A 26,403-nucleotide genomic window follows, 5' to 3' on the forward strand; every position below is an offset into this window, starting at 1 on the left:
CCCATTCAGGCTAATGATGCTGGGGGTGCTCTGAGAAATGGAGAAGGCATCCAGCACCTTTCAAGAGCTACTTTAAAGTTCTCCCTTTCCAGATTCCCTGAGAAGAGCCAAACTCTAAGTGTTGCTTGTCTTACCCCAGGGATAAATCCTTTTGTTGGTGACTATGGCCCTTTCAGGGGTAAAGGGCTATAGGTTGCAACCCATATGCCACTACCTACAGAGCATTCCTTGCCTGAGTCCGCAGCTTCTTGCATTTCACAGTGAAATCCCAGAAAGAATGTCTAACCAATTATAAACATCGACAGGAATCCTAGTTTATCTTTATAGTTATTAACACGATGGTAAGTTAAAATATTCCTACTTTCTAACCAAACTGAATTAATCAAACTTATCTTTCTCTTTGATGCCCACTACTCATCTTCCATGATGCATTCTGCAAAATGCTCAAAGGGTTAAATTAAAGATGAAACAGCATGCAGGAGTGTTTGGCAGAGGGTCCCCTCCCCCCCCCAACCTCTCAAAATCATATTTAAATGATAAAAAGCCTGTCTACAGGGTTAGTTCCAAACTGTAGAGTTCCTGTTATATTTAATAATGTAACTTCATACATAATGATAAAACTTAATTCTTTAAATTTAATTTCTGGAATTACCGGAATGAATTTCCTATTGATGTACAAGAAGAGTTGAAATGATGCACTGTTTATCTGAATATTGTTTAAAGTTAATTGTTTATATGATTCAGACTTTTTTCAGTGGACTTAATGATTAAGCCCTTCTTTTATTTTAATTCCTTCAACTTCATTGTTTTTTTCTGAGTTCCTATCATTGCAATTAGATTTTATTTTAAATTTAATCTAAGTAGAAATGTGCTCTATTAGTATGTTATGTAGGTTTGCCAAGAGCATGCGCTAGTGAGGACAGTTGGTGCTTAGTGTTTGGAACAACTTCATTACATAGGATATTCCCAAAGGCAGATGGCCTGACAGCAGAAGCATGGCTGGGAGTTTACTTTCTTTTTTAGTCTTTTTCCATCAAACAGGAACAAAAGGCACATTCAGTGAAACTGAAAATTGATAAATAAACTTTCTTTTAACGTAATAAGATGTAACTTGTGGAACTCATTGCCATAAGATATCTTAGAAGCCAAAAGATAAGCCAGAATCCATTTGCAGTTAAGGTAGAACCAGAGGTGAAAGTAACAAGTATCAAGAGCTGGCTGAGCTGCAGGAAAAGCCAGCAAGGAGCTTTTTAAAGATCTGGCAGGAACCTGGGTTGCAATAGGACAGAACCTATAAGAAATGTTAAGTTACTTTCACCCCTAATTAGAACAATTTTTTTTAGCAGAGATAAATATTTATGATTCAGGGCAAAAGCCAATCACTAACTGCTAAGGGTTAGCAAGAAACTTAATCAGGGACAGGTTATTTCCGTAAACATCTATGTCCATTTAGATCATCTATTATTTGCCACTTCAGAGAAAGGATGCTAGACTAGACAGACCAGGGGTTTAATTTGGTATGACTTTTTCTTATGTCCCTATACCATCTCTGGCAATCACTCCTTTTCATAGGCTTGCAGTAAATACAGTGGAACCTTAGAATTACAAACACCAGTCAACCACACACCTTGTTTGGAACCAGTAATATACAATCAGGCAGCAGCAGAGACGGGGAAAAAATGAAACAAAACCCACATACCATATAGCATTGTGTTAAATGCAAACAAACAAAAAAAAGGAAAATCTTTTATTTGACAAGGTAGGGAACTATTTCTGCGCTTGCTTCGTTTAAATTCAGATGGTTAAAAACTGCATTTTTCTTCTGCATAGTAAAATTTCAAAGCTGTAATGAGTCAATGTTAAGTTGTAAACTTTTGAAACAATATCCAGAATGTTTTGTTTGAGGTTACAAACATTTCAGAGTTATGAACAATCTCCATTCCTGAAGTGTTTGTAATTCTCAGACTCTACTGTACTGTGTTTTCTGTTTGATCTCTTTGCTCATGCAGTTGTAAGTGGATCAGTCCTCCCTTGCCCCAAAACCTAAACAGGCTCATATTCCCACATGAGAGCCTGAGCCAGGCTATCCCCAAATCTTTGAATGAAAGAGTGAACATTTCTTTAGTTCCAGGTGGTGGGTTGGTTCCTAGTTCACAGGAAAGGGTTTATCTCTTAACTCCAAACCTGTCAGCCTTATAAAGGAGAGATTCCTTTGGACCAAGAAGCAATAATTAAATCTGGAATGAGCAGCAGGGACTTATTAGCCAATGGTAGACCATCTATCAGAAAAAAGCAAGTTCCATTGGTCAGAAAGGCTGTGTCTAAACTACACCCCTCTGTTGGCAGAGGGATGTAAATTGGACGTATTGAAAGTGCAAATGAAGCGGGGATTTAAATATCCCACGCTTCATTTGCATAATGGCGGCTGCCGCTTTTTTCCAAAACGGAGCGTTTTGAAAACAGAAATGCCCCATTTTGAAATATCCTGTACTCCTGAGAAATACTCCTGAGGAGTACAGGATCTTTGAAAAGGGGCATTTCTGTTGAAAATGCCCCATCTAAACTGCTGTTTTTTTCGAAAAGCCCCGTTTCGGAAAAAAGCGGTGGCTACCATTATGCAAATGAAGCACAGGATATTTAAATCCCCACTTCATTTGCACTTTTGATACGTCTAATTTACATCCCTCTGCCGACAGAGGGGTATAGTTTAGATGCAGCCAATGTGTGGCACTTTTGCCACATCAAACTCTTGCAATGCAAAGCCAACTGAAAAGGCTGCTTTATATAGACATATCAGTGAATTGGTTATTGCATTGGATATGATTCTCTTCAGGCCCGTACACAGGAATTTGCTGTGGGGGTGCATTTTTTGTAAATTTGGGCTGCAAGGGTGCAAATGCACTCCCCTATGAGCCCCCAAGTAAACATGCTCTGGGCAGCTAGGGGAAAGCAGGAGCGGCGCATTGCCCCAGCCTCCCTCCCCCATGCTCTGGATGGCAGGGTGGGAAGGGGGAAGGCTGGAGCCTATTTCCCACCCCCCTTCCCCAGGAGCGAGGCCCAGCCCCATGCCCAGCTTAGCTCCTTCTCCTGGCCAGCTGGAGCACAGGGGAGGGAGGCTGGAGCAATGTGCTCTCCTGCCTTCCACAACCTGGCCAGAATCAGTTGCATAGGGGACTACGGAGGCTCATGGAGGGTGCTTTTGCACCCTTTGCACCCAACCCCTCCAGGTACAGGCCTGCTCTTGTTCAATTATGGGATCTGACACAGTGTTACTTTTTTAATAGATACCTTTGAACAAGGATAATGAAAAGGAGTGGAAGTGATAGTTCACATGCTACTGTGCAAAGATCAGAATAATATAACAATGCTAGGTCCTGGTTAACTTTTAAGTTATTGTAATGTGCAAAATAACAAATACTTTCAGAATAGACAGAATAATTTAAAAAAAACATATAATGGCTGTGTCTACATTGGCACCCCTTTCCGGAAAAGGGATGCTAATGTAGACTTCGCAATAGCAAAATCCGCGGGGGTTTTAAATATCCCCCGCGGCATTTGCATTAACATGGCTGTCGCTTTTTTCCGGCTTGGGGATAAGCCGGAGAAAAGCGCCAGTCTAGATGTGATTCTCTGAAAAATAAGCCCTTTTCCGGAGGAACTCTTATTCCTATTTTGAAATCCCCCGCGGATTTTGCTATTCCGATGTGTCTAATCTGCATCCCTTTTCCGGAAAAGGGGTGCAGTGTAGAGACAGCCATAATGTTTACTATAGGTTAGATATATCCAAAAAAAGAGGGTTTTGTCAAGTAGCAGCCTACTTGAAAATAGTTATATTTCTATTTGTACAATTGAGAACAAAGTACACATCTTTTTTTTCTAATAACCTTAGCATTTTCTTAACACACGTGCTTCTATACAGGATGAGAATGTCACTGCTTGCAAAGGGTTTAGAAACTAGTTCAAAGTCAATTGAAAACAAAGAGAAGACTGATTTACATCAGTGATCTTTGTAGTTAACTTAAATGTCAATAATATGTAATTTTAAAAAAATGTATAGTTTTTTGCATGTATGAAGTTAAATATATAACAAAATTGGACCAAAGGAAAATCTGACAAATTTCATTGTGTAATCATATATCAATGAGGGAGATTTCAGAACCTCCCTAGGCAGTTTATTTTGATTCTATATGAAATCAATGGAAGTTAAAGATACTTAGCTCCTGTAAAAAATAAGGGCCGAATTTAATTTTTTGGATGATTGGATTGGTCTTAGATGTACATTTTCAAAAGAGGACTCCATATTTGCAAATAAGTCACGTTGCTGGAATCTGTCTCCCTTTGCTAAACGACAGGGATCATGGTCATAGCTTTGCTGTGAAACCACTCCAGCCTCCTTATTTGGAACCCTATCTAGTCTACATTTTCCTGCTCTTTGCATGCCAGGTGTCAGGGTTTGCACACAATAGTCCTCCAGCACCAAAAAGCACTTGCAAAATGGGAGAAGGTTCTTCTGTTGAACCAAGTATTGTGCACAGGGCCTGTAATAAGTTGCTGATCATTTTTGTTTCTATCCAGAAAAGGGCAGTGGCATACTTACACACAAGTCTATGTGTTTGTATATACCATACTTTGGTTAGATATGTTAACAGCCTCTTCATTAAGTTACCTGAAGTATTATTAGTATTGCATTGGTAGATTGGGTGTGTAGTAATCCATAAAGGAATCTAAAGGCAAGTTTTCTTAGCTAGATATTATTGTGAACTATATATTGCTATAGCTTATGGAAGATTTATATCTAAAGACCCATGTCCAGAAACTTGCTGTTGTCTTGCAAACAAAATGTGTTTGGTGATATTAATCTTGTCCTAAGCAGACATTTATCCTTATCACAAAACCATTGCACAAGATTTCATGGATAGAGGTAAGCCCCTGTAATTGAATAACTGTAGTGTTGCAGGTAAGAACTGAGGTGTGTGGAGAATCTTTCACAGGGTCTGCCTGCATTATACCTTTATCTGTCTCACTTTCATGAGTGCTACATTTCACATACAGTTATTTTTTCTCTGAGAAAGGGCAAACAGTTGGTACCAACCTACACTGTGGTTATCTATTGTTATTTCTTCTATTTTATTAACAAAATAGTAGGGATATGTATAAACCTACCAATATGTTCTCTGCTGGATATCTGCATGAATGTTTCTAAAACCTGACTTTCGGGGAGCACTGCAGGACATGCAGGAAGAGACAATTAATGTTATTGAATGTGTTTTCCCAGCCTTTCATTCCTTCTCTCTTCTTTGTTAATTCAGAACTGTGTTGATTATTATGATGAGCTGTGGCTTTTATTTCCAAAGGAGTATTGCAGAACTGCCAGTTCCTAGAGTTTAAAAACCACAAGTCTGTACCCCTCCAGCGTTCCCTCTAATTTTTCCATGTGCAGAATAAATTTTGTTATGTGCACCAATACGTGTTCAGATGTGCATCCAGTTCCCCCTAAGCATTAATGTTACGCATTAAAGAGTCAAGTTCTGATCTTTTAAGAGTTTGCATTGGCAAGGTCTTCCTGTCTCTGGCCCCACATGCAAAAATCTTCCATACCTTGTTGTCTCAAACACTCTCTAAGTCTAGTACACCCCTTGTGGAAGGGGAAACTCCTGTTAACTAAATACAAATGATAAAAATGCAGCAGTAAAAAGCATGCATCCACCTTCACTTCTGAATATAGAATCATCAAGCTTACAATTACCCCAGGTCCTTGCATTAACTTTTACCCATAATTTCTTTGTTATACCCACATGAATTATCAGCAGGATATTAACTCACAACCCTCAGGGTGTGTCTAGACTACATGCCTCCTTCGACGGAGGCATGTAGATTAGCCAGATCGGAAGAGGGAAATGAAGCCGCGATTAAAATAATCGCGGCTTCATTTAAATTTAAATGGCTGCCCCGATCTGCCGATCAGCTGTTTGTCGGCAGATCGGGGGAGTCTGGACGCGATGCCCCGACAAAGAAGCCTTTCTTAATCGACACAGGAAAGCCTCGTGAAACCAGGCTTACCTGTGTCGATGAAGAAAGGCTTCTTTGTCGGGGCATCGCGTCCAGACTCCCCCGATCTGCCGACAAACAGCTGATCGGCAGATCGGGGCAGCCATTTAAATTTAAATGAAGCCGCGATTATTTTAATCGCGGCTTCATTTCCCTCTTCCGATCTGGCTAATCTACATGCCTCCGTCGAAGGAGGCATGTAGTCTAGACACACCCTCAGATAGACAGCACTAAGGTAGGAACCCTGGCAGGAGGGATGTATGCTGTTGCCCTCTGTGTGGACTAGTCAGTGCAGGCATATGCTCTCAGTACCAATGAATTACATAGATGACAGTGGAATGCTGGGCATCAGGGTTCTTGTTTTGCATACCTTGGTCTAGTAGTTACAGACATTGTAGATGAGTTATTTGAGAGAGTAAACCCAGACTGTAAAAGAGTGATTTTTCTTCCAGTTCAGATAAAGATTCAGATCTTCATATGAAAGCAGACGAAGAATCCATAAATTTGACATATTTGTCCCAATGCTACAGTGTGATACGGGGCCACACTGTGTAAATAAAGTCCATGCATTTAATTTGCCACGCTCCTTCTGTAAGACTTTGTGGCAAAGTGGATGAGATTTAGCTCTGTTCTGTTAGAAACCTGGGTTCTATTTTCATAGTGATTTTATGAAAGCTGTCAGTTATTTCAGTTGTGAAACTAGCAAATTATAATTACGGTGCATGAAACCTTGGCTCGTGAAAAGGGCAGTGAAGTGCAAAGACATATTAAAAGCAGTCAATGGAAAAGCTGGGACTGGAACCCATGTTATGTGGGCTTGAAGCTGAATGGGGCCACTAGCAGAACACTGTCTCCAAGGAACAGGGAAGGATTGTTTCTTTGAGGAGTGATTCATAATCTGTGCTGCTCCTGGGGGCAGATCGTAATGGCATGGTCTAGCCCTAACTTTGAAAGGAACAAGCATCTGGTCTTCTGTAGCAAGAGACTAAAAAATACTCCCCCCCCCCCTTCCACTCTGCACACATTTTTTATGGAAAATGAGTCAGTTAATTTTTGGATAGAGCTGAGATTGTGCATAATTCATTCACTCATGTGGTTGATCATATGCTGTTTCTGGTGCTGCACTGAAGATTTTTAAATGAATGTTTTAGTGACAAATGATGAATAGTGGATGATGTACTTCTAGTGTGAACTGGTAAAACTTTTGACATTCCTAGAAGGAATCAAGTTATATTTGGGTTGGAGGTTTAACAGTTTTCTGCTGATCTGCACTAAATTGCAAAGTCCAGTTTCTCAGCTGGTGGAAGTCACTTGAACTCCATTGATGTTAACAGAGCTACGTTGACTGACACCAAAGGATCTAATCCTACATTCATCTTAGATTTCTTTCAGTTTTGCAAACAAGGCCATATTTGGAGTCTATCTTTTAAAACAAAGGACATATATAAATCATGTAACATCTATGTTCATTAAACATACTATTGAATTTGATAGTTATATCACATGTAAAGGTACATATATTGTTGCTTTAATGCATTCTCTTACTACTTTGATAAAAGCCTTAAGATGTTGCCACTAGTTCTTTGATGTTTTCTTCTGATGTTACAGGACATCTTCTCACCCCCTCACCTCCTTCTTCTAAAAATTCTGGTTTGCATAAACATGAGCTGGCAAGTTTTTTCTAGCTAAAGAGTAGGAACAAAGTTTTATCAAAGAGAACAAAAAACATAATGCAAATTTCATGTACTAATGTCAACCACAAAACTGTTCCATGTGGATGCTTACATTGGACTTGTGGCAAACATAATTAGTTCTTGCCTACTTCCCAATAGCATTTTTAAGAATGATCTCTGGGAACTTGGAAGGAATAATTCCCACAGTGTTTATTACCCTGTAGTTTAGAGATTGCTTGTGGAGCCAATACTATGGATAAACTTATAGTCAGCCCTAGTCACAATTATCAGTGGTTGATCTATTAGGAAAATTCAACCCAGCCTGAATTTCAACGTACAAGGTTTAAAAAAAATATTATTTTTATCTTCAGAGAAAAAAGTGGTTATATGATTCTTAATTTATACATTTAAAATAATAATAAAATATTTGGTTATTGCTGTTGTTGGGGCCAGAAGTCCCAACCAATATTAGGGCTCCATTATGCTAAGCACTGTACAACTTCTCTGTCTGTAGAAGGTGCACACTCACTTAAGGTACCAAAAAGGGGGAACCTTTTTGGGTCAGGGGCCACTGACCCAGAGAAACATCAGTCGGGGGCTGCACACAAGAAGTAAAAAACTCCAAACCAAAACAAAAAAAACCCTCAAAACAGAAATCCCTCACTGATGAGGTACCCCAGCTGAGAAGGAGAAAGACTCTCCACATTCCCCTTGCACACAAGAGCCTAGGGGGGACCCAGCTAGTATACTTTGTGTGCTCCAGCTCCATGGTGGGGCAGCAGGGGGAGCTGGAGCACCAGCATAGGCTCTCCAAAGCTGGGGCTGAGCCTCTGGAGCCTGATCCAGGCAAACTGGGGGGCATTTGGCTCCCAAGCCTGAAGATCCCCACCCCTGACCTAATGGTTAGGGTGGGTTTTAGCATGGTGCTTCTCCACTCCCCCAGTGCCTCTGCCCCAAGGGTTTCCAGTCCTCCCCTTTAGGCTCCTTTCCCTGTCACTGAGTGAAACATTGTCAGTGAACTCCCATAGTCACATTACGCAGCTCTTCTCTGAATCCATCCCCAAAACTCCCTTTAACAGAGACTCTCTTGGAACTTGGTTCAGAATCATACAGGGGCATGTGGGGTTTTGACTTGGTTCAGTACCATGAGATGCTCAAAAACATCACTGAAATTAGCACCATCGTTTTATTTTCCTTCTAAAGCTTTTCTTATGCTAGTCACTTCACTCTGGCAGAACGATTTGCACCACTTTTTGGCTGCTGCACTGTTTTGATTTGTTCGCAAAGAGCCATCAGTGTGCTTTGCTGTGCAGGAATTGAATGGAAGTTGTGCATGAAGTGAATTTCAATTGCAATTATGAAAATATTTAAACAGTATATGCCACTTATGGAAAGAAAAGAGAGTTATACTCATTCTGCACATTCCCTGATTTATTTTTAAATAATCAAAAGCTTTCCATACAAGACTGCCAAGGATTCTTTTCTGGAATCATAGCTACTCATGTCTATGTTTTAACATATCCTTCCATGTTTTCTGCCACTCGTCCTAACCTAGCAAACTACCATGGGTTCCCTTCATAATAGTTATCTATATTTCTTCTGTTTCATAACATTTTTCAGTTTCATTGTCATTTTACCTTCTTCTTGTGCAATTTCCTTCACCTGATTTTGCCATAGTAGCAGTTGGGTTTTTTATCTTCTAGGATGTCAGCTGTACTTTCCCCTTGCTTTACTATCCAGCTTTATCCAGATTTAAAACAAAGATATCAAAAATACAATTAATAGCAGAAAATAAGACTTGCTGATCAGCCTTCGAAAGGCTGTTTATCAAACCTTAATTCTTTTCTTGACCTTGTCGTCTTGCCTGGATTAGCATGCAACAGTTGGCCCACTTGCTAATTATTTTTCATACATAATACTTTCCACTTTTACCATTGTATTCAATATACAATTTTGGTCTTTCACATATTCATTATAACCAATGTTTCCTACTTTTCCTGATAAAATTTCTGATCATTGCTTCAAAGTTTTTCAGCAAATACAATATCACCTGCAAATCTAAGGTGACTTGGGCATTCTCCCTTGATATTGCCTTTCTTCTCAATCAAGATTTATGAAGACCTTCTCCAGGCAGGAGGTGAAGTATTTTGGTGACATAGCTCAACCTGATCTATTCACTCTCCTTGTCAAACATAAATGTCAACTCAACTGCACTAAAAGCGTTTTTGAAGACAGAAAATTTACAACAATGTGAACTGAACCTTTAGAAGTAAAAATGAAACTGTAGTGGTTAACATGAAAGCCTCGCTTCAGGAGTTGAAAATATAGGTTAAATTTAGCTAGGCAGAAGACCTGAGTGTTAATGTGTTACGTTACATTCTTACACTGGCTATCAGGCTTGGGAGTGTCAGTGGGAATTCTGCACTTTAAATTAGTGGGATTTCTTGATCTTCTGGGAAGGGTAGCCTTGTGCTATACTTGGAATATGTACAGTTGTAGCACTGCACTGTTTGGAAGTACAATATGAGAAAGGGAAAATCAACAGAACAAAGAAGAGCACAGATCCAACATTGGAAGCCTACTTACATTCGTGCTGGTTTACTTTTGTTTACATTCCTATTTTACTTTGTGAATTCTTTACTCATTCTGACAAGCAGTTATTCATACTAACAGTTCCATTAACTTCAGTAGGATTTCTCATGAATTGAACTGCTCACCAGTGGAAATCTAGACCTTAATTAGAAAGGTGAAAACCTTATTGACTGAGGGAGAGTTAATAGAGAAGACACTTTGAGTGCCTTGCCACCAAACTACATGAGTATATAATAGCTGTACCAACATGTCTATAAACCTGGTAAAGAAAAAAAACTACTGAAGCCAAATATATTGGATAAAATTATGGAATTAAGTGACTTCAGAACAGTGAGTCACAAACAAATATATTGAACTGTATGGGGGATATTTCCAGTACTTGATAAACTGTTAGTCTTCAAATAGAGGAAGTTAGTCCCATTCTAGTTAAGAATAATAATACTTTGTTAGGAAAATGCTGCCTTGGCAGGTTTTTTTTTTAACAAGGAAACAGTGATGACAGAGCAATAAAGCAATTAAGGAAAATGACTAACATGGCTATACCATTACCCTATGGTTTACTCCAGCACTGATTCTTCAGTTAGTAACACGTTTTACACACAAATAGGAAGTGTCTTTCCTTGAAAGTGCTTTATCATTTCTTCTTCCTTAACTGAAATTCCAGACTGACTGTAATGAACCACTTCTCTTTTTTCTCCCCTCAATTAAGTGGGTTTTGCACAAAACATACCATACATTATTCGTGGTCACATATATTACACTGTGTTATTCTCTTGCTTGTCCTTAGCAAGCTGCTTATGTTCTGATAACAGGGTTCTGAGTTGATGCTGTATGAAGTGATAAAACTGATAGAAATCCTATCACAACTGCTAAGGTAGCTAAGCTAGTGAGTCAATATTTGTGCTTTAAGTGGTAAAAGCAGCCTAATCACAATTTGCTTTATGTTGCACTTGTAACTTAACAGAAACTGCAATTATCTTGTTAAAGCAGATGGAAAGGAATACATAATTCTGGTAACAAAATTCAGCTGTTGGCAAATATCTCCCTGGTTAACATTCATAGATCTTCAGTTGTTCCACAAATTCTTTGTCATTCTCCCATTGTTAGAACTTCCATATCTCTTGTAACTTACAATTGGGAAATATTTTTAAATTTTAAAATTATCTAAAATTTCATGTTCTGATTTCCATTATAAGACATAAATATCAACAAGCCTGCTTAATAAGATGTTTTTATTCTTTAGTGATGGTTTAATGTGAAATTCACCTCATTATTACACAGTTCATGGCATTAATTTAGAACCAGATTTGGTGTGATTTAATATTGTGTTCTTTGCTTTTAAAAATGCTGGATCCATGTTTCCAACTAGAAAAAATGAAATTTCCCAACTGAAATTTTTTTCTGTGCAATTATACATTTATAACTTGAGTTTTAGTGTTTATAGCATTTATAAGGCTTGTTAAGCATTACTTATTCTGTACCATACATCTTTGAATGAATAATCCTAATAATATCATATCCTTGGCAATCCTTAATTCCTTATTCACACAAAACTCCCCTTAAAATTAAGGGGTATCTCACCTGTTTAACAGACAGCAGGATCAATCTTCTTAATTTCATTTTCTATTTGATTAAAGTATTCTTGAGTAGATAATGACTAAAAATTATTGATTTATAAAGCAACAAAGCAAGAAAACTACCTTTGGTAGTGACAATTATTTGCATGTGAATGTTTTCCCAAGTATCCACCTTTAAGTAGCTACTCCTGTAAATGCTGACTATTATGGATTACTGCTCTCACAGAGAGCTCCTTCCTAAAGTCTACTTAAGTGAGTGAAGGTTTGTTACAGAAAGCTCTAAATGTAAATGAAAGAAACTAAAGTTATAATACTGAATGAATAAGTTGTATTTTCAGGTCAGTTTGTCTCTAAATCTGTTTATAGTCCAGCATTCTCTAGTCCAGCAACATCCATGGTCTGGCATGATTTTAGTTAGCTGGATGTCCACTTAACATGGGTATGGCGAAGTTTCTCGCAGTCCCATAATTTTTTTTAATTGCCACCAGTCCTGGCTCTCAGTGTTCTTGGCTATTTAGTTCTAATTTACCCCTAAAAGTCTTCTGTGAGCCCAGTAAGCAGTGTAAGTGTTGGCAATGCTGCTAGACAATATTGACCTCCCATAGTTCAGCAAATTCTCTGGTTCCGCACCAGTCAGGTCCCAAGGGTGCCGGACTAGAGAGGTTCAACTTGTAGTATATTCATGGTACTGTACCTAAATAGAAAAGCTCTTTTTTCCCCCCAAAAAATGGTTTCTCAAATAATTCAAGACCGAAGTGAAACTTTCATCCATCGCACATTAGAAATACTCTGAATGATTTTTTTTCAGCTAATTGAATGACCATTGAATGGGAGATGTGGTAAACTAAAATTTGTTAATATGTTGAGTGTCAAAATCATTTGACATGTATAATTGCAAGCACTAATTATGCTGTTTTTGTAGGATTTTCAGTTAACTGCAGAGTATATTAAAAATACACATCGTGCAGTTTGCAGTCACCAATTTTCTCTTCATGAATCCCCATCTTCTCTTCATCTCTGTAAGGGATATTCAGATTACTGTAAAGCCTAATAGAAGCTTTTGCAGATTTAAACATGGAAAGTACAAATTTGGGGTACACACATACTGGGTTAAACTTTTTTAAGTAAAAGTTTATTCAAGTTTAACTTGTAACTTTTGCTTACACAGTAGGCAACATTAGTGCTAAGAGAAGAGGGGGAAACATGTCTTATATCTTGCTTACTACACTCCTGCTAATACCTCCATCACCATCTCTTGGAACTCTCTGAGTTCCAGCTTTTCTGAACTAGCCCTCTTCTCTCTTTTCTTGTTCTCTTTTTTTTATGGCAAAGCAGACCTGGCTGAATAGCATGGGAATCTGTATATCTTCTTCCGCAAAAAAAGGCAGTGTAGCTGCAGCCTGTGGGGAGGAGGGGGGACAGGCAGCGAGTCTGTCTGAGGCTCCCTGCTGCCTCTGCAGGCCAGATCTGGTAGCTTGGTAGGCTACATCTGGCCAGTGGAGGGTATTTTGTCCAGGCCTGCTCTATAGCAACCACCAACTATAATTCCTCACTAGCTAGCACGTTGTATCTTTTCACTGTGTCCTGGGTGTTTCAGGTGATATAACAGCACTTTTTAAAATAATACTTCATTTCCTTAATATTTTTTTCTAAAGCACAATAACATTTTTAACAGAGTTTTTACCTCTTTTTAGCAAAGCCTTTAACATGTCCATAGAAAGTGATCAAATAGGGGTTTTTTTTCTGCTCTACAGAGTGCACATAGTCCATCTTTGTCTGTTTATTCAAAAAATATTTGTGTAGTTGGTACTCTTAGAAAAAAAGCACTTCATTAGTCCTATCCAGGCCCGGAAGTATAGCCCTCTTCAGCTTGTTTTCCATCAGATCAGTTCATGTGCTCTCACCTCAAATTGAGTATCAGCCCTTCCATTCCAGGGCTTGCAGTCTCTTTCTGACCCATGGTTGCTTTCTTAGAATTAGGCTGTCAGCCTTCCGCTATCCCAGACACTTCTGCCTTCATCTTGGTTCTCTCCACTTTTAGCAGGCCTTGTTTTCTCTCCTGGTCACAGGTATGGATGACTGTGTCCATGATTAGTAATATCCATGGTTGGAAGTCCTGGCTGCAGTGTGGTGCAATCAAACTAATAACCTGTAACTAGAGAAGACATATCTCCGTTCTGCCTCTGCTCAATATGAGGATTGTAAAACACATGAAAACATCCAAAAATGTTGTTCAATTTTTTTGCATTCTATTGCATTGTTGACGCATATTTAATCTGTGATCTATTATAATCTCCAGAGTTTTTTTCAGTAGTAGTCCCTCCTGTGGAGTCATTCCCCATTTTGTATTTAGGCAATGGATTATTCCTACTTAAGTTAAGCACCTTGTTTTTTTCCTTATTGAATTTTATCCTACTTATTTCAGATCATTTCTCCACTTTGTCAAGATAGTTTTGAATTTTAATGCTGTCATCCAGAATGCTCACAATCCTTTCCAGCTGGTATGAGCCATAACATTTAGGCTACGTCTAGACTACATCCCTTTTTCGTAAAAGGGATGTAAATTAGACGTATCGCAATTGCTAATGAAGCGGGGATTTAAATCTGCTGGGGCATAAAAATGGCTGCCGCTTTTTTCGGCAAGGAGCTTTGCCGGAAAAAAACGCCAGTCTAGACACTGATCTTGCGGAAAATAAAGCCTTTTCCGAAAGATCCCTTATCCCTTATTTCATAGAGGCATAGTGGATAGTGGGGAAGCTAGAGATTTCCACATCTGGATATTTGTGCTCTAGATGAATTTACCACGATGTGGGTACAAAACTGGTTGAAAGACCTCAGAGGATGTATCTGGTGGAGGCCCACAGGGTCAGTAGTGACTTGGATAATGGAGTGGAGAGTATACTTATAAAATCTGCAAAAGATGTCAAGCTCAGAGGCATTGCACTTTGGAGGACAGGATTAGAATTCAAAATGACCTTGATGAATTGGAGAATCGGTCTGAAATCCACAAGATAAATTTCAGCAAAGATAGTGCAAAGTACTTCACTTAGGAAAGAAAAAAAATCAAATGTACCACTACAAAATGGGAAATAACTGGCTAGACAGCAGTACTGATCAAAAGAATCAGGGGGTTATGGTGGATCACAAATTGACTATAAGCCCAAGAATGTGATGTGGTTGCAAAAAGGACTAGTGTCATTCTGAGGTGTATTAATGGGAGTGTTGTTGGAAAATCACGGGAAGCAATTGTCCTGTACTACTTGGCACTGGTGAGGCCTCAGATGCAATACTGTGTCCAGTTTGGGGCACCACACAAATGTGATATGTGGGCAAATTGGAGAGAGTCCAGAGGCGAGCCACAAAATGCATAAAAGATTTAGAAAACCTGTGAAGAAAGGTTAAAAAGTAATGGGTATGTGTAGTCTTGAGAAGAGACTGGCGGGGGGAGGAGGGAGGGAAAGAAAGGGAAGAGGGAAGGCTGATGACAGAGCCCTTAACATATTGAGGGTGTAGTGGTGTATGTACAGCCCATCACAGGGGTGACGGTGATCAGGGGCACGTACACTGCCTGGTCAGATGCAGGATTGTTAGCAATCGCTGTAGTCCATAAAGATCCACCTGAGGTTTAGGGTAGTTGAGCTGAGTGGCTCAAGTCAATAACGCTGTCCCTTCTCTCAGGGCAGTACGGTCTACGGGTCAAAGTCCGTGAGTAGCCCTTACTCCAGGACAGTATGGCCTACTGGCCAGAGTCAATAGGATTGGTGGCCAGCATCTCAGTAGGAGGACTTGGGCCCACCCTGCTCCACCGGGTCCCAGCTCAGGGCCCTGTGAGCAGCAGATCAGTCTACCACTCACTCCCTTGGTGGGCAATCTGGCCAAAACATGCCAACTGTACTAGCACTGGTGAGGTGGCATCCTACATAGTGCTTGAGTCTCCCCGTTCTCCAGCAGTGGCTTCTCACTGGGGCTCTGCTGGGGCTGTGTAGCAGCAGTCTCTTGGTCCTTCGAATCTCACTGCCTGGATCACTGGCTGCTGCAGCTTGGGATCTCTGGCTAGAGGTCCTTGTCCTTCACTGGCCAGCCCAGACTGAGCTGCTCTCTTGCCTTTTATGCTGCCCCAGCACATGCCCAGTCTGGTTGAAGGGGTGGGACTTCTTCCGCCCACAGGGTTTTTACCCCCTACTGCTCTAGTGCAGGGTATGCACTCTCCATCACAGAGGGCTGTTAGAAAGAGGATTGTGATCAATTATTCTCCCTATCCAAGGAAGGTAGCACAAAATAATGGGTTTCAGCTGTAGCAAGTAAGACTTAGGTTATCTATTAGGAAAAGCTGTCTAACTGTAATGGTAAGCTAACTCTGGAATAGCCTGTCAGTGCAGGTTGTGAAATCCCAGTCACTGGGGCTACGTCTACACTGGCCCCTTTTCCGAAAGGGGCATGGTAATTTCAGAGATTGTAATAGGGAAATCCGCGGGGGATTTAAATATCCCCCGCGGCATTTAAATAAAAATGTCCGCCGCTTTTTTCCGGCTTTTAGAAAAGCCGGAAAAGAGCGACTACACTGGCCCCGATCCTCCAGAAAAAGCGCCCTTTTCCGGAGGATCTTATTCCTACTTTGAAGTTAATCTACTTTGAAGTTAATCTTTGAAGTAGGAATAAGATCCTCCGGAAAAGGACGCTTTTTCCGGAGGATCGGGGCCAGTGTAGACGCTCTTTTCCGGCTTTTCTAAAAGCCGGAAAAAAACGGCAGATATTTTTATTTAAATGCCGCGGGGGATATTTAAATCCCCCGCGGATTTCCCTATTACGATCTCTGAAATTACCATGCCCCTTTCGGAAAAGGGGCCAATGTAGACGAGCCCTGGAGGTTTTAAAGAACAGTTTAGAAGAACTCCTCTCTGGGGTGGTCTAGGTTTACTTGGTCCTGCCTCAGCTCAGGCATCTTTTTTAAGTCCCTTGTAGAACTACATTTCTCAGAGTAACTGTGCTGTTTGGTCTCATTTCTGGTTTATTTTTCACTTCCAATCTTTCATTTAAATGACATAGTGTATAAAAATAATCCCTGTAGTATGTTTGGTTTGTTTTAAGATTATATACTGTTTGTAGACTGCATGTTTTGAAACTTCGATCCTTCTGGGCTAGGAAGTTAAACTGTTCTTAAATGCCAATAAAGATTGCCAAGTTATAAAGACTTATATTTTACTTTTAAAACCTGACAAGCTAGCCTTAAAGCCTTAGGGCTCCTTTCAGCAAAAGTCAGAGTGAGATGATTTTGGCCAAGGAGCCATCAGAGGTTCATGCATCTTGACTGCATGAGTTCAATTAAAGAGCCAAAAGTCTCTCCAGTATTCTAGTGCAATTGGGACAGCAAGCTTTGATGATATCCCTGCAGTCGTATAGTATAGCTAGTTGTCTTCATGCAACTCATTTCCTACTGAATGAATGTTGTGTGAACAATGATGTTAACAGACAGACACAGAGGAAGGAAAGGACTGAGACCAACCAATGAATGTTAGCAAGTATCTCCTTAGGGAAATCCTGTCAAAATAATCACTCTCCCAATTGTTAAAATCACTTTACAGGGAATGGCCAGTTCTAAGCTATAGCCTCTAATGGTCACATGCTGTTGTGTTGATCTTCTGTCTTTCTGGCCATGGGAGAGCTGTTGTTCTACATGTACTTTGTCATACCTTGCAGAGAGCTTTTCCTTATGCAGCACTGGTATCTGCAGTCTCTTTTATTACATTTGACCCACATTGTCAAATTTCTTCTCTTTGCTAATTTGCTGGACCACATTTTTTATCTCCTTTGGCTGAATTGTGTATATTTAAACTTGTTTCCTATGGCCATCGCTCTGACAAGTGGGTGGGCTTTTAGTAATGGTCTATATATATTAGGGCAGATTAACTGTGGGCAAGGCGGGTAGTTGCCTTTCTATCCTGGGGCCATGTGGATTCCTCTCTTACCTTAAGATTAAAGGACTGCAGTTATTCAGTCTTTACTTCCTCCTTTTAATCTAACTCACTTCTCTTCCCAGTAGCCTCTAACTTAGAGCTGGGTCAAAGTATTTTTCAAAGTATTGTGAAAAAGGTCAAAATGTTGAAAATGTTTCTATTTTGCAGAGCTTAAACCAGACCTATTTTCTACTAACAAACTGTGAATTTTTACCCTGTAATTTTGTTTAAAAATCTTACCAAGGGCTATAATTGAAATGATGATTGACATTTTTCATTTAGCAAAAATCAAATTTGATTGTCAGCAACTATTTTAATGATAATCACACCACTGTATTCAAAGATAGTGTCCAAGACTTTGATCCCTGCAGACACTTTTTGTGCTCAGCTTTAACTCTCAACTTTTTTTGCTGTCTTATTAGCAAAACTTTTTCTTATATAGTATCTGTCAAAAAACATTGACTTGTTAAAGGTTTCAAGCCATTTTGTACACATTTTTACAACCTCAAAATTTAGCATTTTCATTGTAAAAAAGATCTGCTATGAATGTTCTATTCTTCTCCTGGTCCTGGTCTTACAAGCTGCTGAGTATGAGAAAGGTAGCATTGAAGTGCATTTTGTAATACACTCTCACATTCAATGGGGTCACGCCGGGGAAGCAGTGTCAGTCACATAAAACAGTTTGCAGGCATGGAGTCCTATTTATCCTTGTTATTTACAGGTTTCATGTAGGCCAGAATATGAAACATTTCTGGTTGTATTTTGCCATTTGGAGCACACCTGGAACCGTAATGTCATTCATGTTCAGCAGTTTGTCTGTCAAGTTAGAAAATTGTGGTTAATTTTAATTAGATTCTGGACACTAAAATGGGCTTCATGGGCGTTTTCAAGGTCTCACTGAAATAATGACAAAGTTCCTTTTGATTCTAGTGGGAGGAGGATCCGACCTTCATGAAGATCTCCCTAATGGTGAGACTAGAATACTGCAGTTTAAGGTCTAGATTTGGGAAAGTATTTAAATGAGTGCTTAGATTATGCCTATTCAGGAGAGCACTGAAACATATTCTTAACTTTTAACATAAATTTAAGTCTCAGGACTCATCTAAGCAGAATATTAATCTGTACTAGAGATATGTCAATTCTAGTGCACACTAGTATTTTGCTCAATAACGGGCCTGTGTGGACCCTGTTGACACGCACACAAAAATTTCCCTAGCATGCATTAATGTAGCACTGTTTGGGTATGTCTATACTACAGCACTAATTTGAACTAACTTAATTAGAATTAGTTAATTCGAACTAAGCTAATTCGAACTAGTGCATCTAGACCTAAAAACTAATTCAAATTAGCATTTTGCTAATTCGAACTAGCATGTCCACATTGAGTGGACCCTGAACCGAGGTTAAGGCTGGCCAGAAGCAGTGCCGGCAGGGCATCGGGTTAGGACTTAGAGCGTGGAGCTGCTGTCTCAGGCTAGCCGAGGGCTGTGCTTAAAGGGACCCGACCCCCACCCCGGACAGACACTTCTCAGGGGTTCCCCACTTGCTTGTGTAACTCGATGAGGGACAACAAAGTGGTCCTGGCTTGGAGTGCCCTGAATGCCCACACTCACATCACAGCACTCGGCCATCAGCCCGGCTGCACTTGCCGCAGGCTGCCATCGGGGGGGGGGATCAATCGGGGGGCTGCAGGAGAGCTTCCACCCCGAGAAGCCCGCAGAACCACCCCAGTCCTCCCCATCGGGGGCTCGTACCCCATTCCTCCCTCACCTCCTTCCACTTACCTCTCCCTAGCCCCCCTTCCTGATGTACAAAATAAAGGACACGTATTCAAAAATAGAAACTCTCTTTATTGAACAAAACTGGGGGAGACTGGGAAAAGGAGGTGGGAGAGGGGAAGAGAGAGGGTGGGAGAGGGGAGGGCAACTAAAATGATCAGGGGTTTGGAACAGGTCCCATATGAAGAGAGGCTGGGACTTTTCAGCTTAGAAGAGAGGAGACTGAGGGGGGATATGATAGAGGCCTATAAAAGCACGAGTGGTTTGGAGAGGGTGCATAAAGAAAAGTTCCCGCCAGCCTGGTCCAGGGAAGAGGCAGAGGGCTGGGTGGCAGCGGGTGGCTGGTTCGTGCCGTGCAGGGTCTGATGGCTGGGTGCTGGCAGGCTTGCACCTGGCACGGGCACCGTAGCCAGACTGTGCCCCTTTAAGGGCTCCGGGGCTGGGAGGGGTGCAGAAGAGTTTCCCTGGTGGTGCCCAGAGTGGCCACCAGGGAAAGCTGGGGAGGGCTAGCCTCCCACTAGTTCGAATTAAGGGGCTACACAGCCCTTAATTCGAACTACTTAATTCGAACTAGGCATTAGTCCTCGTAGAATGAGGTTTACCTAGTTCGAATTAAGCGCTCTGCTAGTTTGAATTAAGTTCGAACTAGCGGTTGGTATGTGTAGCGCCTATCACAGTTAATTCGAACTAACGTCTGTTAGTTCAAATTAACTTTGTAGTGTAGACATACCCTTTGAAACAAAACTACATCAATGTGCAGTAGGAAACTTTTAGTTCACATGAGGAAGGGTGTTCATGGCCAGTTCTTCAACAGCATATTAGTGCTCACTAGAATGTACACATCTCTAGGACAGACTAACGTGCCCAGTTGACAAGCACCCAGTGACTTATTTGTACTTACGTACATACAGAAATGCTTTCCTGAATTATAACTTAAATGACATTTTCCCAAGATTATATCATTTGTCTTCTTTTTGGACAAAAATGCCACATAACTATTTCACTGGAATATAAATGGCAAAAGTTAATAGATTTCTTCATAGCTGATTTTTTAAAAAGTTTTTTATTAAATTTATACCATGGTTCTAATAATGACTGACAGCCATGATAGAGAATTTTAGAATTCTTCCCCTTCCATTTGTAGCTGTCAGAGTTATTTTAGGACATAGAGATACCAAAATAGAGAAGACAGTAGCAATTGTCAAAGATGTGGCCTTTGTGAAAAACCTTAAAAAACACACTTTTTAAGTCTCTTCACCCTTGAAAGAACATTCACAACTTCTTGATGAATATGATGTCAAAAGGTTAAACAGGATGAAAAATAATTCATTAGAGTCACATGAGAATTTTGTTTTAACTTGAAAGCTGCTATATGGCATCAGCTAAACACAGTTATGGATTGCCAGACTGGATGTCTTTTTCTTTTGTAATCTCTCTTCATGCATATTAATAGAAAAGGTCTCTCATAGTCAGATCAAAGTTCCAATCAACAGAATTTTACATAAAATAATTAATTACTGTGTTTAACTTGAATAATTGACATCATCACACATACGTTGACAGAAGCCCTAAGACGAGCAACAACATTATTTGGTGATACATTTTAGATAGAATAAAATTGTTTTATTGTTAACTTTAATTGAAATGTAATTTTGGTATGAAACAGTGTGACAAATACTTGCTGTTTTAATAAAGCTTAACAAGTTTAACAAGATGATCAGGACAAATAAACAATGTATATTTGGTGCTGCTAGCAGTTAGGAAAGGCATCATCAAATATGCTATCTTTCTGAAAGCTACTTGAAAACTCACAGAAAAATAATAATAGTTTATGTTGCTGTTGCACTTATCTTAAAATGAAATTACAGCTTCAGGTTCTTACAGAATATTTTATTAACAAAGAAGTCGTAATTCAGAGATTATTTTCTAGTACTAAGATTGGAAGAACATGAAATCCTATAACTAGAATAGTTGCAGTTGAACATTTGTATTCCTGTCAAATAGTGATTAGGGTGTTCCCATCAGCATAGCTGTTATTACCACCTGAGAAGTTTATTTCACAAATAGTTAAAAATATGGTAGTACATTGATCTTTTACGCAAGCAGGAAAACTATAGTGAAATCCATTGAGTTGAATCCACTATAACAAGAGTGAATTTAATCCAGCGATTGTATTACAGGACTTTCAGTTTTAATGCTGTGCTGAAAATTCAGAATTTCTTTTAATCAAAGAAAAAGGAGCCGTAAAGCAGCCAAATTTAGAGATTCATAGAGTAAACTTCAGAAGGACATTAGATAATCTCATCTGATATCCTGTATATTACAAACTGTGAAATGTCATCCATTAACCCCTGTATCGATTCCAGTAACTTGTGTTTGGCTGAAGCATATCTGCTAGAAAGGCATCTAGTCTTTATTTGAATACATCAAGAAATAGAAAAGCCATCACTTCCTTTGTAAGTTTGTTGCATTGGTTTGTTCTAATGATTAATAACCTGGATTGTTACAAATGTGTGCCTTCTTTTCAATTAGAATTTGTTGGGTTTCAGTTTTCAGCCACTGGTTCTTGTCATGTTTTAGTTCATTAGTTGAAGAGCTAATTTTCTCCAAGTGAAATTATTTCTACACTTCAATCAATCCACCTTTCAATCTTCTTATTTGTAAACTAACTAGATTAGGTTCTCAAAAGTTTGTCACTGAAGGGCATTTTATCCAGTCCTTTATTAATTGTATGTCTCTTATCTATACCCTCTAGAAGTTTTTAGCATACTTTTAAAAATGTGGATGTTAAAAATGAAATCAGTATTCCAGTACTGGACTGACTGGTGCCATATATCATGTTTAAATGACCTCTCTTCTTCGACTGACTGCATCTAATGATCTCAATAGCTCTTTTTTTCCCCATAGCATCATACTAGGATCTCCTGTCGAGTTGTGTTTTCACTATTACCCTAAATCCTGGTCAGAGATACTGTTTTCTATAATACAGCCCACTGTTCTATTGGTTTAGCCTTCATTCCTTGTGCTTAGTTGTGTAACTTTGAATTTGATTGCATTAAAACTAATTTTGTTTGAATGATTTTCTTACTTTTAACATGAGTGCTACAAAAACCATAGAAATTGTTTGTTTTCCAATTGAAAAATCCCAACAGCAAATAATCAGGTTATTTTTCGATTAAATAAACAAATTGGAGATTCTAGCTATGACATTATGTAAGATACTAATTTTACTTTGATTTTTAATCTAAATGTTATACTTGTGCAGAAATAGAATGTATATTACACAATTTTACCACAGATTTACAACAGTCAAGATGTGTGCTCAAATTAGAAAGTAACCAAGACTTTTGCAGTTGAATCTCTAACTGCTAAGAGGGTTATATTTGTACTCAGCTGACTTTATAAATTAGAAATGCAGTAGATATGAATGACAAGTGAGCTGATATTTCAAAAACAAGACTTAAACTTTCCCCAGAATTTGGGAGTTTGGGTATTCAAGGTTTTGATTCAGCTTAAATTGTGATATTAGGCTGTGATTTTGGGTATGGATTTTAATACCTTCAGTGTTCTGGATGATTGGATTTGGGATAATGGATCTGGACCATTTCATTATGTAACTCTGCCTGGAGTAGCTAAGCAGAAAATAGAGCTTACTCTCTTAAATTACTTAGATGCTTTTGAAAATCTTTCTCTTACTTTTGTCTAAAAAAACCATTTGGGATTAAAGCCCACCTTCTTAGTGATTTTTGTCACCTAAATAGAGAAATACTTGGTAAAAGTCCATCATGTTGGCACATTGTCAAAATTGGAGCTCAGGAACCACATATCCCTCTCCACCCTGACTAAATCTGCCAGGTGCTGAAATTTTGGCCAGTCAAAATTTTCAAAGCAATTTAACCACTGCCTCAACTCCATAACCAATGAAGAACTCAGGGCCGTAGCTCAAGATGAAGCCCCAGAGGCCCTGAGGTGGGAAATGCCTTTCTCATCAATGGGACTTGGTCCCATAGGCCTCCTTGAACCGGCCTAAGACTTGCTACCTTTCAGAACCCACCACAAAAAAGCAGACCAATACAGGGTGATGCAGCTGCGCTTATGCAGCAGATAACCAGGGACAGAGAGAAATGTGGGTCAATAGTTAGAGAAGTATCAAGCATGAACTGAAGACAGATCAAAAAGAGAGAGTGAGAAACATTTTTTACTATTACGACATGAAACAGCTGACTTAATTAGGTACCCAAGTTCAGGAGTGGGTTTGTGGTTAAAACACATCTGATCAGTAATTTGGGTGCCTAAGCCCCTCTCCTCACCTCAACATTTCACTTGTGGGCAGCTTATACACTCCTTGCTCAGCTGTCTAGCTTCTGAAAGTCCCTTTCTTAAGTGCTTGACTTATCCCATGAACTTTATAGGGAACCCAAACAGCACGTAGCTTCCTAATGTTAAGTCTGCTAGGCTGCATGCCACCTAGTGTATGTCTATACTGCAGCAGCGAAAGAACCTGCCAGTCCAGACTAGATGCATTCGTGCTAATGGGGCTTGTGCTACTGCACTGAAAGCAGCCATGTGAATGTGGGTCTCGGGCTCCAGCCAAGCTGCAGTCTGCAGTGTCCACACCGTTACTTTTAGCATGCCAGCATGAACCCCCATTGCTCCAATCTGTCTGCCTGGCCTGGGAGGCTCATTCCCAGCTGCAGCATAGTTCTTGGCCGAGTGGGCCTAAGGGCCTAAGTGCCTAAAACTTTTGAAAATGAAGCTCGACCTGCTAATGGTATGTCCATGGCACCAAGTCTCAGAGAATATCTACACTGTAACATAAACCCAGCACTAGTGGCACTGGGTTAAAGAGCCTTGTACATCTACACCAATTGTTAAACCTCGGTTAAGAATTTTCTAACCTGGACTCAAACCTGGGGCTCTGGCATCCACACTGCAGCATGCAGACCTGAGTCAAACCAACCATAACTCAGTCCCCCTATTGTTCACCCAACACCTGGTCACTCTTCCTTTGACCGTAGTGCACTGTGAGAAGACGTGACTGTTCACCCTAAACATATCAGGCACTTTAAACAACCTGCCAATACCACCTACCATGTCATCATTTTGTCAGTGCACTCCCAGCTATTGGAGCTAGCAACATGGAGGTGGCACTTCTGAAAGAACTTTTCTTGTTTGTGCTTTTACTTCTGCATCAGGATACTGGCAGCGTGCCAGTGAGACACTGGTGGATATTTTGGAAGCGTTTTCTGACCCCCCCCCAAAGGCATCTTAAACTGCTTATGATGGAGGAGAAGGAGGCTTAGTCCAGAATGGCAGACTCAAACTCTCTGATGCTTCTCAGTACACTCATTATAGCTCTGATGCCCTCTAGGTAGACCAGTGGGATCACATCATCATGCAGACCTGAGGGCAGTGCATCCAGAACTTTAGCATGGAGAAAGCTATTCTTCTGGAGCTTTGTGAGCAGAATAAAGACACACATGGGAGGCAACCTCTACTGGTCCAGAAGCACATTGTTATCAGGGAGCAAGGGCAAAGTACACAGTGTATTCTTTTCACTCCTAGCTGGTGAGAGGAGAGAGCAGAGGAGTAAGTAATGCAAGCTGTGTACTTTCCCCTTACTCCCTGATAGGGTACGGCTACACTGTGGGTTTTTCCAAAGAAGGTATGCAAATTGCACTTGCATTTGCATATGTTCTTCTGATTTTTTTTCTGGAAGAGGATTTTCCAATATCTGGCCCGTCTACATGGGGCCAAATATCGGGGAAAAAACCTTCTTTCAGAAGCCCCCTGTACACCTCGTTTTATGAGGAATAAGGGGGCTTCCAAAAGAGGGTTTTTTTCCGACATTTGGCCCCATGTAGACGGTCCAAATATTGGAAAATCCTCTTCCAGAAAAAAATCAGAAGAAGCTATGCAAATGCGAGTTCAATTTTCATACCTTCTTCGAAAACAAACCGCACAGTATAGCTGTACCCATAGTGAGGGGAAGAGGAAGAAGAAGAAGATGCAGTGCTCCAGTTTGCATGGCTGCAGTCCCCTCCTGCCCTCCTGAAATGGCACCCATCAGAGGAACTCTAAATGCTTTCCTGATTGTAAAACATCTGCTACAACATTGTCAGGATCTCTGTTGCTCCCACAGAAGGAAAACCATCCAAGAAAAACATTGATGATGAACCTGACTTTTGAATCCATGCTAGCTGATTTTCGTTTATGGAAATCACAATGCAATATGACAAAGATTGAAGTGGTGGTCCAGTTGGCAATAAGGTGTCACAAATATTCACTGATCTTCCCAAAAATCAAAGAAGAAAACAATAAAAGCATCAGTGATAAGTGGTAAAGAATGAAGTGGACAGATCACTGATTCAGAGTGATCTGGATCACTTGGCAAACTGGATGAACACAAAGATGAGGTGTTTTAATATATCAAAATGTATATACTTAGAATAAAGAAGGTCAGTCATATCTACACAATGGAGGACTCTATTCTATGAATCAGAGACACTAAAAAAAAATCGAGGGCCATGGTAGATATCAGCTGAACACAAGTTTCCCCACTGATGCTGTGACCAAAAGAGCTAATTCAATCCTGGGATGCATAAAAAAGGAATCTCTAATAGGAGTATAGAGGTTGTTTTATCTCTGTATTTGGCATTGATACTGCCACTTCCGGAACACTGTGTCCAGTGCTGGTGTCCATGATTCAAGAAGGATGTTGATAACTCAGATAACTTTTATAACACAAAAGCCATGTGAAAGATGCAAGAATTAGAAAGCA

At 40.0% G+C, this 26,403-nt stretch overlaps 1 protein-coding gene across 4 annotated transcripts in view; it reads left to right on the forward strand.

Moving 5' to 3' along the window:
* The window catches only part of TFEC (transcription factor EC), a 127,046-nt gene that overhangs the window by 47,224 nt on the left and 53,419 nt on the right, over nt 1-26,403 (forward strand). The window contains exon 2 of one of the 4 annotated variants that reach the window (XM_075929371.2): nt 18,775-18,813. The exons of the other annotated variants lie outside the window; for them this stretch is intronic. Within the exon in view, the coding sequence (XP_075785486.2) occupies nt 18,775-18,813 (39 nt within the window). The remainder of the gene's footprint in view (nt 1-18,774; nt 18,814-26,403) is intronic. 4 annotated transcript variants of the gene reach the window in all.

The sequence above is a fragment of the Pelodiscus sinensis genome, chromosome 1 (assembly GCF_052426305.1).
Source record: "Pelodiscus sinensis isolate ZL-2025 chromosome 1, ASM5242630v1, whole genome shotgun sequence".
NCBI classification, from domain to species: domain Eukaryota; kingdom Metazoa; phylum Chordata; order Testudines; family Trionychidae; genus Pelodiscus; species Pelodiscus sinensis.